This window comes from Limanda limanda, chromosome 10 (assembly GCF_963576545.1).
Source record: "Limanda limanda chromosome 10, fLimLim1.1, whole genome shotgun sequence".
Lineage (NCBI taxonomy): Eukaryota > Metazoa > Chordata > Actinopteri > Pleuronectiformes > Pleuronectidae > Limanda > Limanda limanda.
In genome coordinates, this window is record NC_083645.1 from 17,183,275 (window position 1) to 17,200,417 (window position 17,143).

Sequence of the window (17,143 nt, forward strand, 5' to 3'; positions counted from 1 at the left end):
TACCAAACCTATGTAATCTAGAGTTTGAGGTTTTGACACAACTACCTGATCTTGCTTTTCAGTTCACTGTTTGCACATCAAGCAACTATATTTTTCACCTACCTACCACTTAATTGTCCCCTACACCTACTATATGAAGTAATTAGACTTGACACAACTCTGCCTGTAACCAAGGTTGATTTTATCAAGGCATGAGAATATAAACTTTTGCAACCTTAGACAATGAAAATGCCGTTTGTGCCACAAGAGCTGCTTATATTTAGGTGTTTGGCTGATGCCGTCAGTGGGTTTGGATTAACACAAGGTCATTTTCTGCAGTAAGCACTTAGAGTGAAACAGCATCCTTCAATAGATGGTAAAGTCAGAGTGAGCAAGTCCATGTCACACATGCAGCTTCACTAAGATGACCACAGAAGAAATTAAAACCCAGAACACAGGCCAAGTTACCGCTTCACAAACTTGTTGGGTTTGTAGCTGATGTGGAATTTTATGCTTTTTTAAAATTAACATCTATTTTTTCTCTGTCCTTCAGGATTTTCCAATTATGTGTCAGACATGTTTAAGAGAATATCCTTACAAGCGTAAGGTGAGTGAGCAGTACTTTGTCATTGCAATGAAGTGGAGGTATATTCTTTGCTGTGTAAAATTAATCTGTGCTTTGTATTACAGAGTAGGATAAAGTATGGGAAAGAATGCAAGGTATGTTTCGTATTAATATTTAAAATCATGATTATGCAGTACAATTCAAATGACCGCAACCATACACTGTTACATGTAAGAACATTTATCAATTTTCTTTCTTTGCACTTCAGGTCTGTGCTCGACCCTTCACTGCATATCGATGGTGTTCAGGGACACGGATGCGTTTCAAGAAGACGGAGGTCTGTCACACCTGCAGCAAAAAGAAGAATGCTTGTCAGACATGTCTGCTAGACCTGGAATTTGGTAAGTCTTGAGAAGTTACTAATTTTAATTTGTAAATGTGATATGATATGCGTTTAACTACGGTTTGTTGATGAGCTCAACCCTCTTGTCCTACTTTCTGCTGTACAGGTTTGCCTATCCGGATCCGAGACACTTGGCTTTCTGTTAAGGATAAGGTTCCTAAGTCATATGTGAACAAAAAGTACTACACTCACTACATGGAGAGAGAGGTACAGTTGTTTTCTAATGCTTGCAAAAGTTTTACACATCGGTAACTATTGATTAGGGAAACAGCCCGGTCCAATTTAATTAAATTAAATTTTATGTCATTCCCTGAACATCATTTAAGTATAAACATGGCCCATAGTAAAATAAGCCCTAAATTCAATACATTAAATTATTGAATCATTTTAGAAATCTCTCATGTGAAAATTAAAGCATTAACAAAACATTTCCTCCATCACAGTTTTTCTTTTGAGTTTCATACAGTAATTTCAGAGAGGAGAGGTTTTGTGAATAATTGTGACAATAAAGTATTTTCACACTGACAAAAACATGAAAGCAAATGCATTTTTATCCACAAATGGCACCAAGAGGATTGTCTCACCCAAAAATGTTCACAAAATCATGGACGTCCTAAACTTGGGGGATTTGTCTTTGATCTCATGCATATTTGGATTTTTTCTGTTCCCAGATAGCAAATACTGATGGCACACGGCCGGTGGGCCAGTTGGGTAAGGCTCCTAGCTCCAGTGATATGTTGCGGAAACTGGCCCGTACGACGCCATATTCCAAGAGGAACCGGCCGCACATCTGCTCCTTCTGGGTGAAGGGAGAGTGTAGGAGAGGGGAGGGGTGTCCAAACAGGTGAGTGACACTTCTTGAAACTGGCCACAGATGCTGTGAGTTAGGGGACAAATTTGAAGCTGTCAGATACATTTTGAATTCTGTGACCGATTTTTTTCTTATGTTGATATTATTTATTAATTTGTATATGAATTTTACATTTTTTTTCTGAGAATTTGCTACTATTGCCAAAGGGGTTAATTTGTTCTAATGGCTCAGTTTGGCTGTAACATCCTAATATAAGTTTCAGTTACATTGTTTTTTTAATTTTCTCATTAATAATCCCATTTTTTACACAAAGGCATGAGAACCCCACGGATCCTGACGACCCTCTGGCTGACCAGAACATTAAAGACCGTTACTACGGTATCAATGACCCGGTTGCAGACAAGCTGCTGAAAAGGGCCTCAACCATGCCACGACTCGACCCACCAGATGACAAGTCCATCTCCACCCTCTACATTGGGGGTTTGGGAGATACTGTCACTGATGGAGACCTCAAGTAAGAATCCCCATTTCATAACAGACTCTTACACAACTTTGTGTATGTCCACAAAGAGCATTTTTCTTATTTTCTTGATATACTGTAGATGATGCAATCCCTGTTGTTACAATTTTAAACCATAATATCCATTGTTAAGGTTCTATTTGACATTTGTCTGGATTATTGCAGGAATCACTTTTACCAGTTTGGTGAGATTTGTACCATTACCATCGACCTTTGGCAGCAGTGTGCCTTCATCCAGTTTGCCACACGACAGTCTGCTGAAACGGCTGTAGAGAAGTCCTTCAACAAACTGATCATTAATGGACAAAGGCTCACTGTCAAATGCTCCGGAGACAGAAAAGATCCTATTTTGGGGGGGAATATTAATCTTACTATGCAACCAAAACAGCTCCTCTGCCATCTGGTTACATTTATTAGCTTACATATGGTGCACTAATCAGGGCTACTTGGGAGGTGAAGTGAAGGTTTAAAGTGATAATTTGCTAATTAACACCAGTTAATGTTCAGAGAGTGTGTGTTTTGAAATTACTAATTAATTATCATCACAGTCATAACTAACAGCAAACTAAGATCAGGAGCGTTAAGTCTGTTTTATACACACACTGTAACGTTTTTACCACAGCAAAGAACTGGAGCAGCAGAGCAGGAAACTCTGGGCACATTTGTGCTGAGGTATTTAACAGAGTGATGTGATGAATACTTACAACTTGTATGGTTTATGTGTATGTCAGGTCTCAGGCAGCAAGGGGAAAGGAGGGTATCAAAGAAGGTGTCAGCGAGATGGGTACCAGACTGGATCCTGTACCTGGACTGCCTGGAGGTGAGTCTGCAAACACAGTGACGGCTTAAATAAGAGGACATAGTATAATGACATAGCCATATGATGTTAGATATGATGTTAGTCTAAATTAAAGTGTCTAGTTGTCATCGTATCTTTTGATAATTTAATCATAATCCTGATGTACAGAAATAAATAAATACTTACTGCCACTGAGAGTGGAATGAAGTAACGCATTGATTTCTATTGAAACGTATATAATTGATTGTCTTTACTCAAACTGTGTTTTTGTGTGTGTGCTGTAGCTCTTCCTCCACCACCACATTTGGACGAAGAGACCAATTCAAATTACTTCAACCTGGACCCTAGCACATCTCCTGCTGTCATGAACATAGCCCTGACCCCCCCACCATGAATCAACCAACCTCCCCCAGGTGAAATTATTACCTTGAGCTCACAGATGCAGCTGACATAAGGTCCAAAGCCAAATCCAATATCTATCAAACATGAAACAACTATTTAGATATTCTCTTATTTTATACTGATATTTAGTTTTGTAATCATCAGCTGTTATGTTTTTAAACATTTATGTTTGTTCAGTAGCTGCTGAGAAGAATTTATTAAATGAGCTAAGGTGAAGGGAATGAAGTAATCAGAGGCTAGTGAGTGTGACAGGAATTGAAATGACAGAAGAGACAGGATTAAAAACAAGGCATGGCAGACTGCTGTAACAAGAGGAGTCTCTGGCCAGGATAAGTCATTAGATTTTTTTGTAATTTTGAAACAGTTCATGATTTACTTGTTTTGATAGGATTTCTGATCCCTCCAATAAGAATAAAAAACGTATTTATATTGAACCCTTCAAACACATTTAAAATTGAGCTTTAGAAGTTAAAAATTAAAAAGCCAAACAATGGAGAAAAATTAAAGGCAATTTGAAGATCAGATGAAAATAAAAGATAAACTAAAAGACAAAATGATAAAAGTAGTCAGTAAGATCCGAGCTAGAAATCACACCTATATAATGTGTCTGTAAAAAATGAGGATAAGTACTGTGCCATATATAAAACTCGATGTCATAATGTTAAAACTCAGCTTATTAATAAAGTCACATATTGTGAAATAAAACAAGGGACATAACCAAAACTCTCTTTGTTCCTCAGTTCTGCCATGCCATTCGGGGGTGCTATAGCCAGCAAGAGGATGACACCGCTCATCGACTTCAAGGCAGTCGAATCTCAGAACCTGCCTGGCCTCGCCCTGCAACGCATGTGCCGACGACCCAACTTCAGGGGATGGGGAGGCTATCATAGCCCAGAATCTAATGAACTATGAAGGACTGATAAGAGAAAGACTACAAAGTGCTGATCTACGCTTGCACCTCTCCTCCTTTAAAAATGATAAATATCACTGATACGTTCAGATTTTAATATTCTAACATTGTTAACGTGAATGGAACATATTTCAGCAACTTTATACTACAAATGCTATCGTTTTTTATATCACTGTGCATCACATGTATGTATATATGTTCTGATTGTAAAACCCAATAAAAGGAACTATACTCACTTCAGAAATAAGGTGGACTATAAATATGAATTTGAAACAACCGTAAGAGAATGCTTTAGCGCTGCACAGCTTATCTGCAGAGTTATCTGTGGTATAATACAGACCATGTTTCCAGGTATTTATTATTTGTCTCCCTGAGTATGGAGGACCATACATGACTTAAGTATAAATAAATAAATAAATAAATAGATACAGAAATGTCAAAATAAATGTCTTAAATAAATTTCCACATTTATTTATTTCCTCATTTATTTATTTATCTATTTCTGTGTCCGTATGCCAATCAGAAAGGCGGGCCTAACTGCAGTCTCATGCAGGATTGGTCTAAGGAGTGTAATGATCCAGTCCTACTACTTCTGCCTTTTAATGCTGACTGGTGTCCAGAAGCTGTTTGCAGTGTTGAGCCAGTTCACACTTGAAATTAACTAGTTCAAGTTCCGAGGGTTGGTTAAGGTTATTTTTTATTGGGATGATTTAGGTGTCAGTAGCCTTGACTGTGAGCGTCACGTCTCGTGTTCTACTGAGCACAAGGAGAACAGAGAGGAGGAGGAAACAGAAACTCCAGCTCGGTAAAAAACACCTGCAGCTTCTGCTCTGATCATGAAGCTGCCGATCACTGAGCAGATGTGACCAGAGAAACTCTGTGTTTTCACTGTTTCCACTTTTCTACAAAGTCACTGAGCGCTGCTTCACGGTGACGAGCTCAGATCTCAATCACTGCGTGTACCTATGAACTAAGTAACCCTCTGAATCTGAACTAGTTCATTTTAAGTGTGAACTGGCTCAACACTGCAAACAGCTTCTGGACACCAGTCAGCATTGAAAGGCAAAAGTAGTAGGGCTGGATCATTACACTCCTGTGACCAATCCTGCATGAGACTGCGGTTAGGCCCGCCTTTCTCATTAGCCTACGGACACAGAAATGTGGAAGAAATAAATGAGGAAGTAAATAAATGTGGAAATATATATTTATAAGACATTTATTTATTTATTTCTGTATTTATTTATTTCTGTATTTATTTATTTCTGTACGTATTTATTTATTTCGGTATTTATTTATTTCCTTATTTATTTTTGCATTTATTTATTCATATCTGTATTTATTTATTTATTTATTTATACTACGTCATGTATGGTCCTTTGATGTTATCGTGCTGTTGAGCATCATCTTGAAAGAGGGCGGCACCTTAAGGTGACGTCTGGCTCTCTGCCGCGGTGCATTGTGGTCCAGACACTGGCCCGGCTGGCTCGCATTCTGCAAAATGGCGATGTCCCTGGGCTCCAACACCTACAACAGACAGAACTGGGAAGACGCGGTACGTTTAATCGACATATCAGTGTTCACAACAGGAAGGGAAAACGAAACGCAACATTTTTCTCGATACGTTGTAGAAATTAACGTGTTCGTGAAGCCGACCCGCTCACCACGAACACGGCAGCTTGGCCCGGTAGCTTCCCGTGAGCTAGTAGCCGAAGCGTGGCTATTGCGCTATTAGCATGTCGTGTGTTAGCTTCGCTGTTGACAATAATTAAGAATATAGATTACAGTTTGACCGGAAACCATCTACAACGAGCTACGTATTTTGTCCCGTATCACTTGAGACCGGGCTCAGAATTATCTATCGGTCACTGGGATGTAAACGTGTATTGTGCTAAAGTTAGCTGCTATAGCTACCTTTTATGAACTAGCCTAGCATTAGCATGCTAACAACATTAAAACGCATCCTCGACCAACAAGTGAAAGTTTCATAGTAAAACAAACAAAACTGCGTCACGCTGGACAGAACAGGTTTCACATGATCACTTGTAAAAGCTTGTTATGGTTATTTCTGTTTTAATTCGTATCACATAGTAGGTTTAGCTCAGTAGCCGCTGTGGTGAAGACGACCCGCTTGTTTGACGAGGAAACAACCTTAACGTAGCCGTTCGATTAATGGAAATACCACAGTATTGTGGGCCGTGTTATGAGCATCATTCAGTGGTGTACACACATGTGTGATTGTTATTTGAGTTTTTGTTATTAGAAGGGATAAATCAGCCTATGAGGTGGGAAACTACCACACCATGAAATCTAGAATTTGAGCCCAGTTGAGGTTTTGACACAACTACCTGATCTTGCTTTTCATTTCACTACTTGCGCATCAAGCAACTATATTCTTGCACGGACCACTTAAATGACCCTCACACTTCTATATGTAGGCCTCAAATCACTATTCTCTCCTGAGACTAGACACAACTCTGCCTGTGACCAATGTTGGTTTTATCAAGACATGCAAATATATAACCTTTGGAACCTTAGACAATGAAGATGACGTTTTTGCCACAAGAGCTGCTTATATTTAGGTGTTTGGATGATGCTGTCAGTGGGTTTGGATTTACGCAAGGTAATTTTCTGCAGTAAGCACTTAGAGTGAAACAGCATCCTTCAACAGATGGCAAAGTCAGAGTGAGCAAGTCCATGTCACACCTTCACTAAGATGACCACAGAAGAAATTAAAACCAAGAACACAGGCCAAGTTACCGCTTCACAAACTTGTTGGGTTTGTAACTGATGTGGAATTTTATGCTTTCTCTGTCCTTTAGGATTTTCCAATTCTGTGTCAGACATGTTTAGGAGAAAATCCTTACATCCGTATGGTGAGTGGGCAGTACTTTGTCATTGCAATGAAGTGGAGGTAGATTCTTTGCTGTGTATAATTAATCTGTGCTTTGTATTACAGACTAAGGAGAAGTATGGGAAAGAATGCAAGGTATGTTTCGTATTCATATTTCAAATCATGATTATGCAGTATAGATAACATGACCGTAACCTTACAATGTTACATGTAAGAACATTTATAAATTCTTTCTTTGCACTTCAGATCTGTGCTCGACCCTTCACTGTGTTCCGATGGTGTCCAGGGACACGGATGCGTTTCAAGAAGACGGAGGTCTGTCAGACATGCAGCAAAATGAAGAATGTTTGTCAGACATGTCTGCTAGACCTGGAATATGGTAAGTCTTGGGAAGTGACATTTTCATCTGTAAATGTGATATGATCTGCATTTAACTACGGTTTGTTGATGAATATATCTATGTGAGCTCAACCCTCTTGTCCTACTTTCTCTTGTACAGGTTTACCTATCCAGGTCCGAGACACTGGGCTTTCTGTTAAGGATGAGGTTCCTAAGTCAGATGTGAACAAAGAGTACTACACTCAGAACATGGAGAGAGAGGTACAGTTGTTTTCTAATGCTTGCTAAGGTTTAACACATCCATAACTATTGATTAGGGAAAACAGTCTGGTCTAATTTATTTTAATGTAATTATATGTCCTTCCCTGAAGATCATTTAAGTATAAACATGGCCCATAGTTAAGTTAGCCCTAAATTATTTAAACAGTTTAGAAATCTCAATTGTGAAAATTAAAGCATTAAGAAAATATTTCCTGCATCACCATTTTCTTTTGAGTTTCATATAGTAATTTCAGAGAGGAGAGGTTTTGTGAATAATTGTGATCATAAAGTATTTTCACAATGACAAAAACACAGAAAGCAAATGCATTTTTAACCACAAATGGCACCAAGAGGATTGTCTCACCCAAAAATGTTCACAAAATTAGGGACATCGTTTAATTAGATTATATTCTGAAACTGGGATTTGTCATTGATCTCATGCCTATTTGGACATTTCTGTTCCCAGATAGCAAATACTGATGGCACACGGCCGGTGGGCCAATTGGGTAAGGCTCCTAGCTCCAGTGATATGTTGCTGAAACTGGCCCGTACGACGCCATATTACAAGAGGAACCGGCCGCACATCTGCTCCTTCTGGGTGAAGGGAGAGTGTAAGAGAGGGGAGGAGTGTCCCTACAGGTGAGTGATACTTCTTGAAACTGGCCACAGATGCTGTGAATTAGAGATTAATTGGGAGTTCTGAAGGTTGTTTCTTATGTTGATATTATTTTTTTATTAATTAATGTATATAAATATATATATATATAAATTTAAAACTTTTATGAGTACTTGCTACAATAGGCAACAGGTTTATTTTTTTCTTATGGCTCAGTTTGACTGTAACCTATAGTTCACAGTTGTTACACAGTTTTTTATTCTATCATTAATAATCCAATTTTTTTCACAAAGGCACGAGAAGCCCACTGATCCCGACGACCCTCTGGCTGACCAGAACATTAAAGACCGTTACTACGGTATCAATGACCCGGTTGCAGACAAGCTGCTGAAAAGGGCCTCAACCATGCCACGACTCGACCCACCAGATGACAAGTCCATCTCAACCCTCTACATTGGGGGTTTGGGAGATACTGTCACGGATGGAGACCTCAAGTAAGAATCCCCATTTCATAACAGACTCTTTCACAACTTTGTATGTCCACAAAGAGCAAGTTTTTCTCATTTTCTAGATATACTGTAGATGAGGCAATCACTGTTGTTACAATCTTAATCCCTAATATCCATTACAGGAGCCACTTTTACCAGTTTGGTGAGATTCGTACCATTACCATCGTCCAGCGGCAGCAGTGTGCCTTCATCCAGTTTGCCACACGACAGTCTGCTGAAACGGCTGCAGAGAAGTCCTTCAACAAACTGATCATTAATGGACGAAGGCTCACTGTGAAATGGGGAAGGTAAGAAGTTGATCGAGAAGGTGAATTGAAGCCTTGGTGTGTCCATCTCTGACCAGACATCTGACTTGGAATCCATTAACTGCAGCTCATGTATTTTCTGCACACGATTAGTGGTAAATCCCTGAGAATGGTATTCCCAGGATGGAGTGCTTGTGCACCAGAGACAGAAAATATCCTATTTTGGGGGGAAATATTAATCTTACTATGCAGCCAAAACAGCTCCTCTGCCATCTGGTTACATTTATTAGCTTACATATGGTGCACTAATCAGGGCTACTTGGGGGTTGAAGTGAAGGTTTAAAGTGATCATTTGCTAATTAACACCAGGTATTACGTGTTTTGACGTTACTTATTAATTAGCAGCGTTAGGTATTTTTTTATACACACACTGTAATGTTTTTACCACAGCAAAGAACTGGAGCAGCAGAGCAGGAAACTCTGGGCACATTTGTGCTGAGGTATTTAACAGAGTGATGTGATAAATATTTACAACTTGTATGGTTTGTGTATATTTCAGGTCTCAGGCAGCAAGAGGAAAGGAGGGTATCAAAGAAGGTGTCAGCGAGATGGGTACCAGACTGGATCCTGTACCTGGACTGCCTGGAGGTGAGTCTGCAAACACAGTGAATAAGATGACATAGTATAATGATGTTAGTCTAAATTAAAGTAGTATATACCTTGTACTTGTCACGGATTATTTTATTAACTAAATCATAATCCTGATGTACAGAAATCAAATAAATACGTACGGCCACTTAGAGTGGAATGAGGTTACGCATTGATTTCTATTGAAATTTATCTTAGAGTGACTTTACTCATTCTGTTGGGGTTTTTTTGTTCTGTAGCTCTTCCTCCTCCACCACCTTTGGATGAAGAGACTCCTGCAAATTACTTCAACCTGGACCCCGGCACTTCTCCTGCTGTCATGAACATAGCTCTGCCCCCACCACCAGGAATCAACCCACCTCCTCCAGGTAAAATTATAACCTTGATCTGGATCAGGTCCACAACCAAATCCAATATCTATCAAATATGAAACAATGATTCAGAAAATCTCTTATTTCATACTAAACATTTACGTTTGTTCACTGGCTGCTGAGAAGAATTTATTTAATGAGTAATTTATTGAAACACATTGAGAAAAATGCCAAATGCTGTATTAACTTCTTTTTTTTCATCTGCTCATTCAGGTTTTGGGCCTCCAATGTTTCACCCCATGGCTCACATGGCTCCACCTATGCCCCCTCCAATGAACATGAGACCTCCTGGTCATATTCACTACCCCTCCCAGGATCCTCAGCGCATGGGTGCCCATGCAGCACATGGCGCACGCCATGGAGAGTAGCTGGTAGTGAAATCATACTGTGATTAGCTTTCATTCTTTTTCTCCGGTTAACCTGGTCAGGTGCTTTCTCTTTGGATGATGTGTCATGGCCTGCAAATAGCAAACAACTACAGGGAGGAATATACTGTACAAAAAACAGTTATTTCTTAGAGGATAACATCTGTTTTATTATGCCACCTGCAGTACAGTTAATGAACTGAAGGAGCACCATCTGTGTCTGGAGCGATGACAACCAGTCTTATCAGATAACTCTGTAGCAACTGGAAAGTTAAAAAGCACCAGAGCAGCATCTACGCAGTGGAATTTCACAAAGTAAAAGGCTTCAAACATAAGAGTGCTGACCAATGCGATCAGGTTTTTTAAAGGACTGGTGTGTTCAGCTCTGTTGTACATAAAAATGAATACTTTAGGTTAAACATGTATTTGTCTCATATATTCAAGCATCACATTTAATTCTGCGAAACATTTTTAAACCTTTAAATTTCCAGTTACATTTACTTTTTTTATTTGACAGAATCTTAATATTCCACAACATAAAGTCTTTGTTATTGTTGGTCTTTCTTTGTATGATGTTTTCATTTATTAAATTGACCCAATTTTGTCATTAATATTTTTGTAGTGTATAATTCATCATGATGTATATGTGTTGGGTTGTGTGGAGGAAAAAAAAGTCAGAAGAAATGACTCTTTTTGGTGAAGAATAGAAATGGGTCAGACTGAGAAGCCTGGCAGCATTCTCCTGGACTCTACTGTGGTAATTACCAGATTCCAGCATCCAGAGATGGTCTGAGCTGGTCAAACCACTCAGCAGCGGCACATTACTTTAGCAGTATAGCAGTCCTCTTGCAGTGCCCACTATTTAACAGGAGGATCATTTTCACAGGAGGAAAGGTGCAAGCATAGACCAGCACTTAGCAGTCTCTCTTATCAGTCCTTCATAGTTCATTAGATTCAGGGCTGTAATAGCCCCCCCATCCCCTAGGGGCTCGGTTGAAGTTGGGTCGTCGGCACATGCGTTCCAGGGCGACGCCAGGCAGGTTCTGAGATTCGATTGCCTCGAAGTCGATGAGCGGTGTCACCCTCTTGCTGGCCATAGCACCCCCGAATGGCATGGCAGATCTGAGGAACAAAGAAAGGTTCTTACAAAGCAGACTCGGTGCATTGTGTTTCACTTCACTGGAGCAATATGACAAAGGGTGTTATTTCTGTATTTTTGTAGGTTTCTTTTGGCAGAGAGTTTTTGGTGATGTGTATTGGTTTATTTCCCAATATGTGATGTTAATAAACTTGGTATTAACATGAAATGGAAATTTATATATGGCAAAATCCGTATCCTCTTTTAAAGACACATTTTATAGGTGTGATTTCTAGCTCTGATCTTACTGACTATTATTTTAGGTTTTATTTGATATTTTCATCTGATCTTCAAACTGACTAATTGTTGCCAATTCTTTTTAATTTTTAACTTTTAAAGCTCAATTGCATATGTTTTGAAAGGTTCAATATGAATAGCTTTATTATTCTTATTAGAGGGATCATAAATCTTATCAAAAGAAGAAAATCTGTGATCAGCTGTTTCAAAAGTACTAAAGGAAATCAAATAACTTATTTTTGCCAGAGTCTCCTCTTTGAAATTAATGAATTAGAAAGGGAATGGGAAGGACATGTTGGTTTCAGTACTTATACCAAAAACAGAAGAAAGCATCAATATTTAATAAATACAAATCTGAATTTAATAGTGTCAACTAGCATTAGGGACACATTTGGGAGATATGTAATTTCCAGAAAGTTCAGGTTTAATTAAAGCTTCACAATTTCTTGATAACCCTAAATCCTTAACAGAGTGGTACTACACTTCCAGACAGTTACAGAAGCTTATTGATCGACAGCCTTAAATGACAGAAGTCTGAACTTCATACTTCCTCCACTTCTCCCTCTGCCCAAGCCTAACCTTTGTCCTGCCTCTCAGATGAGATGCAATTCCTCGTGCGCCATGGGAAAGGTGATTCCCTTTCCCGCGCAATCAGTCTTGTGGGGACATTAAAAGCTCTTAGCCTCGAGTGGATCATCTTTCAAGAGCCAGGGTTCAAAATAGCCAGCGCATAGTCACAATTCAAGGAGGTGCGAGCCAGAGACTGGATTCATTTTCAAACTGTGGAAACATGGAGTGGAGCCGAGGGAGAGTGATGATGGTGATGGATGACACTGTGAGGTCATCTGCGGGTCTATTTGAAGACGGGTGCTTCCCACCGAGCGGGATTGAGCAGTTTATGATTTACTCGGGTGAACTGGGTAGTGACCGGTGAAGTGAAGCAGCCGACTCTTACCTGTTGAAGCTTCTGAAGTTTGCGGGCTGGAGCCCTGGTGGGATCTGGGGCAGCTGGGTATTGAGGGCGTTCAGGAGCTCTTCTTTGGTTCCCAAAGCTTCACTCCATGGGGAGGAGTAGGATTTGGGGATCACTGTTGTGTTGAACTTCTCACGGGGGATGTCCTTCAGAGGGCCAGAATAACCTGGCACGAATACAAATCTCAAATCACTGGGTAAAATGGATATACTGGTAAAGTGAAAGCCATGTTACTTTATTTAAAATTCCAAGCAAGCAAATGTAAGGTCTCCTGTGTCGAGAAAAAAAGGATTATCCCTGCGTTTTTTATTTAATACGAAACCTATTCGATAATTGAAGTAAAAGCTAAATCTAACAACATCCGCCAGATCTAATTTACATATAACATATCCTGCATGTCACTGCTGTCAACAACAGTAGGAAGTATAGTAATTAGATCTCAGTGTGAATCCCTGATAATAAAAAGAGCTCAGTCAGACTTCTGTCAGAGCAAATACACAACAGCAGCACTCAGCAAAGATGCTCACAGATAATAGCTCTGTGCGAACTGCCAACACTCCGAGCACTGGCAAAAATAATAACATTCTATTTAATTGCTCAACACATGTCCATGTAAAAGCTGAAAAGTAGCCAAGCGGTGAACTAGTAGGTGGGGATGCACTCATCAGCGTGTGTACGAGCATTTACCTGGAGCGATGACGTCGGGACTGCCCTTCTTTGCCACAGTCTTCTGTAGGTTCATGACCAGGCTGTGCTTACCAGCGATAGAGAAACCCTGGTTTTCTTTCCCTCCTTGAGGCTCTGAGATGATTTGAGGGGCATCGAGATGGACCTGAGGAGACGAAGTTTCATTTCTGTGAATTTATTTACTTCCAAAACACTGTAAGACAGTTTTTTATCAAAGGGGGACTCCACTATTTTTAGATATGAAATGACTTTTACATGTCAGGATGACCGCCTGCTGTCACTTTGGAAGGAGCTTTCCAATGTTTGGAAAAATCTCAGCTTCAGCTCAAGATCATTATTAATTCTTACCAAAGCCTGTATAAGAACCTGGAGGTGTTTCAATGTGGGAAAGAGGCTGAAATTTAGAAGGCCGGGTATCACACTTTGTATTACTCTCTGACGCCCTGCATTGGAATTTCCCCAGTTGAAAATCAACCCGAATTTAGATTCTGACACAGAAAGTCAGAACTTTCTTGTCAACTCTGGCTTCAAAATCCAAGATTATGCCCTGCATGTCAACAATCTTTAAGGTTTTGTGATATTCTGTTTATAAGCACTTTGTCTCAAATCTGTTTCATTAAGTCAGTCGTGCTGTGTTAACTTAGCAATGTGCACTGCCCCACCCAGTGAAATAAACAAAACTGCTCACTGGAATGCCTTAAAAGATTTAAAAGATACTTTTTCAAATGTCCTTTTATACATTTATGAAAGTGTGAATTGCCAGAGCTCCTTAAGATCTCTTTAAATGTCTCTTTAAATGTATTTCTTTTGTATGTATGTTGCTCATTTGTTTATTTGAAGACACTTAATGAGTAGCAGATGTTAAAGCTCTGTTTCTGTCTCCAAAGAGATGGGACTGCAGAAACCCTCCTGATTAATAATCATAGCGTAGATACACCCGGCACAGCAAGAAGATGTTTAAAAGCATTCACTGCATGTCGGAAACAGAGGTTCATAAGTTCAAGTAGAGCACACTTAGGTTAGTTGATGTGTCTTCGTGTGTTATGTGCTGTGTGCCGTTTCCTTACAGTGTTGGCGTTGTAAGCCATGTTGCCGGGGTTCTCCAGGGTAAACCTCTCCACTCGCTTCTGTCTTTCCTGAAACATGCGAGAGCCGCGATTGGATGGAAGATTCAGCTCCTCCATCATCACGTCCTTGGGAACACTGATCTTCTTCCCCAGGTTCAGACCCCCTGGCACAACATGACAGACAAATGGAGGGATTTCAATAAGTGATTGCATTTAATGTCCCTGTGCATTTTCAGTACGGCGGCATCAGAGTGGAGAGGTTCGCCCCGGGTTTCTGTGCCGCGTGCCGTGGCATCAGATGACTCCAACCTTGAAATACATTGTGACGTCTGGTTGTTCGAGTGCAAGAGCAACAGGGGCAGAAGAAGGAAAGTAACACAGACTAATGGGGGCTGTTGGCAAATCCTGATGTCTCCTTGGATCTTCCTGTTTCTGTCAACTTTCAACAGCTGAGGGGGGCTGATGTTAAAAAGCCAAGCCGTGTCACAGCATCACTAAGTTGGTATCCACAGCTTTTGCTGAGGGTCTCTTCTCGTGTTATATCATGTCTCAGAGGAGGGTCTGAAATAGCCTCAAGATGATGTCAAGAGGTGTGTAATGTTTGTTGTGGTCGGGGGTTGCACGGGTAACTGGTCATATAAATAGGCTCTTTGGATGAAAGACCAATTTAAGAGTGGATGGCCCCTCTTTCTCGCACATTATAAGAATTAGGAAAAGTCTGGACCGACGCCACTCTTGAGTAGCAGCCTTTGATCGAGTCCCATTTTTCTGAGTGCAGGGGACTTTTTTTCAAAGTCTAGCTGGCAGACAGTGCAGGAAAAACACACAACTGGGATGCTCCCTGCGGAAACGTCTAGAGAATTTTAACAGCATACTGGCTCTCCTGGGATTTGACTCCACTTGTCCCCAGGCCATTTCTCTTTGATGTTTGGCTCAATTTCATCTGACGGCCCCCGGCTGTGATCGCATACTATAGCAGTAGTTTTTTTTAACGTCCACATTCATGTACATGTTAATCATTTCTGTGTCCCAGTGTTGTGACACATTCTGAAACAAATCCAATGCTTCCACAGTGCACTCACCTCCTTTGGCCTCTCTGGACAGAGCCCGAGCGTTGATCATCCTTTGTTTAATCAGGTCATTTTGGCCGGACTGCATTATCATCATCATCGTTGTGATTTTTCTACGATGGACACAGACAGTTCAATAATTTTTACAAGGATTTATTTAAATTGTAGGATTCTATGTATAATTTGGTTTATTTGAGTCAGATTAGATTTTAGTGACAAACAGAAGAAACACACACTCCTCCAGGTTTCTGTTTGTTGTTAATCACAAATCCTAGATTATATGTAAGTCCGAAATTATTGATCTTACTAAGGGCACATCATTTTTATTAAGTTAGCATAACAGTGATTTGTTCAAGCAATGGATTTGCTCATAATTTGATTAAATCTCTCAATTTAAAATACTTAATATATTAAAAATGTTACTACTATTATATAAGTATTTACATTTTGAAGCTGCCTCTACAGCAACACAGAAATGTATGATTACATGAATTTACAGTTCTTTATAGGAGCCGATTCTCTTACATGTTTATGCACACTGGAAACTACAAGTAACTAAACCTACATTATATCTTATAGTTACAAGTTCTAAATGTTACTGAATCCAGCCCCATTTTGTTAAGTGAGTGTGACTGTAACAGTGTTTTGTTGAAGCAATGCATTTCCTCATAATCTGATTAAATCTCTCAAAATAAAATACTTATTATTACTCTACTTGCACCACAGCACAACACGGAAATGTATGATTGACGGGTTCCTGTTTTACAATTCTTTAAATAACCCAATGGCTTCCAAACTTATGTAACAAACCTAACGCTCCTCCCAGGACACTTCAGTCCCTGCTTATATTGAAGGTCCACACTCAGCGGCTCCTTACCTGTTGTCTCCTGTCCGTCTGTCTGTTGGTGGGAGGTCCTCTGGATGGTTGTGTTGAGTGGTCGATCCGGGACTGGAGCTGAGATGCTTCCTCGCTCCGCTCTGACACTCCGCTGCAGAGAGGGGACCGTCCGTATAAAACTCATCCAGGGATGCCTGCGGTGCATATCTCACCCAGTTTATTTTAGCAGAGGATTCCGAGAGCAAAGATGGATGGGGGGGATGGGGGTTGGGTGTGGGCGGGTGGTGGTGGTATAAAAGGCCTGTCGAGGGAAGGGGCGAGGATAAAGGTTTGCATCGTGACCTCGAGCTGCTTTGAAATAAAAATCTGATCCCCTCTTCGTGAGTGTGTGTGTGTGTGTGTGTGTGTGTGTGTGTGTGTGTGTGTGTGTGTGTGTGTGTGTGTGTGTGTGTGTGTGTGTGCGTGCGTGTGTGTGTGTGTGAGTGCATCACAGCAGCTGTTGTCCAGACAGTGACAGCCATATGAGAGGCCAAGCATCC

General features: G+C 40.2%; 2 protein-coding genes and 1 pseudogene across 2 annotated transcripts; 2 read left to right on the forward strand and 1 right to left on the reverse strand.

The window, feature by feature from the left end:
* Nucleotides 1-520: 520 nt before the first annotated feature.
* On the forward strand, nucleotides 521-4,556 carry LOC133011448 (pre-mRNA-splicing factor RBM22-like; the record flags this gene model as incomplete). The annotated part of the gene is made up of 9 exons (XM_061079180.1): nucleotides 521-586; nucleotides 670-699; nucleotides 813-945; nucleotides 1,054-1,154; nucleotides 1,619-1,791; nucleotides 2,072-2,272; nucleotides 3,010-3,098; nucleotides 3,362-3,490; nucleotides 4,220-4,556. Coding segments are annotated over 8 exons (903 nt in total), but the record flags the coding sequence as incomplete, so codon positions are not given.
* A 1,304-nt stretch (nucleotides 4,557-5,860) lies between these two features.
* On the forward strand, nucleotides 5,861-11,205 carry LOC133011541 (pre-mRNA-splicing factor RBM22). The gene is made up of 11 exons (XM_061079283.1): nucleotides 5,861-5,941; nucleotides 7,209-7,262; nucleotides 7,346-7,375; nucleotides 7,487-7,619; nucleotides 7,740-7,840; nucleotides 8,307-8,479; nucleotides 8,750-8,950; nucleotides 9,088-9,252; nucleotides 9,770-9,858; nucleotides 10,098-10,226; nucleotides 10,443-11,205. The coding sequence occupies exons 1-11, from the start codon at nucleotides 5,888-5,890 to the stop codon at nucleotides 10,595-10,597; spliced, it is 1,284 nt and encodes a 427-aa protein (XP_060935266.1). The 5' UTR covers nucleotides 5,861-5,887; the 3' UTR covers nucleotides 10,598-11,205.
* Nucleotides 11,206-11,532: 327 nt separating this feature from the next.
* On the reverse strand, nucleotides 11,533-16,788 carry LOC133011449 (myozenin-2-like; annotated as a pseudogene).
* Nucleotides 16,789-17,143: the final 355 nt, after the last annotated feature.

Excerpts from the sequence above, each read along its gene's own strand:
- LOC133011541 (XM_061079283.1), top strand. The coding sequence starts at position 5,888 with ATGGCGATGTCCCTGGGCTCCAACACCTACAACAGACAGAACTGGGAA. Across the intron at positions 7,263-7,345 it reads AAAATCCTTACATCCGTATG|ACTAAGGAGAAGTATGGGAA; the intron begins GTGAGTGGGCAG and ends TTTGTATTACAG. Across the intron at positions 7,376-7,486 it reads AGTATGGGAAAGAATGCAAG|ATCTGTGCTCGACCCTTCAC; the intron begins GTATGTTTCGTA and ends TTTGCACTTCAG.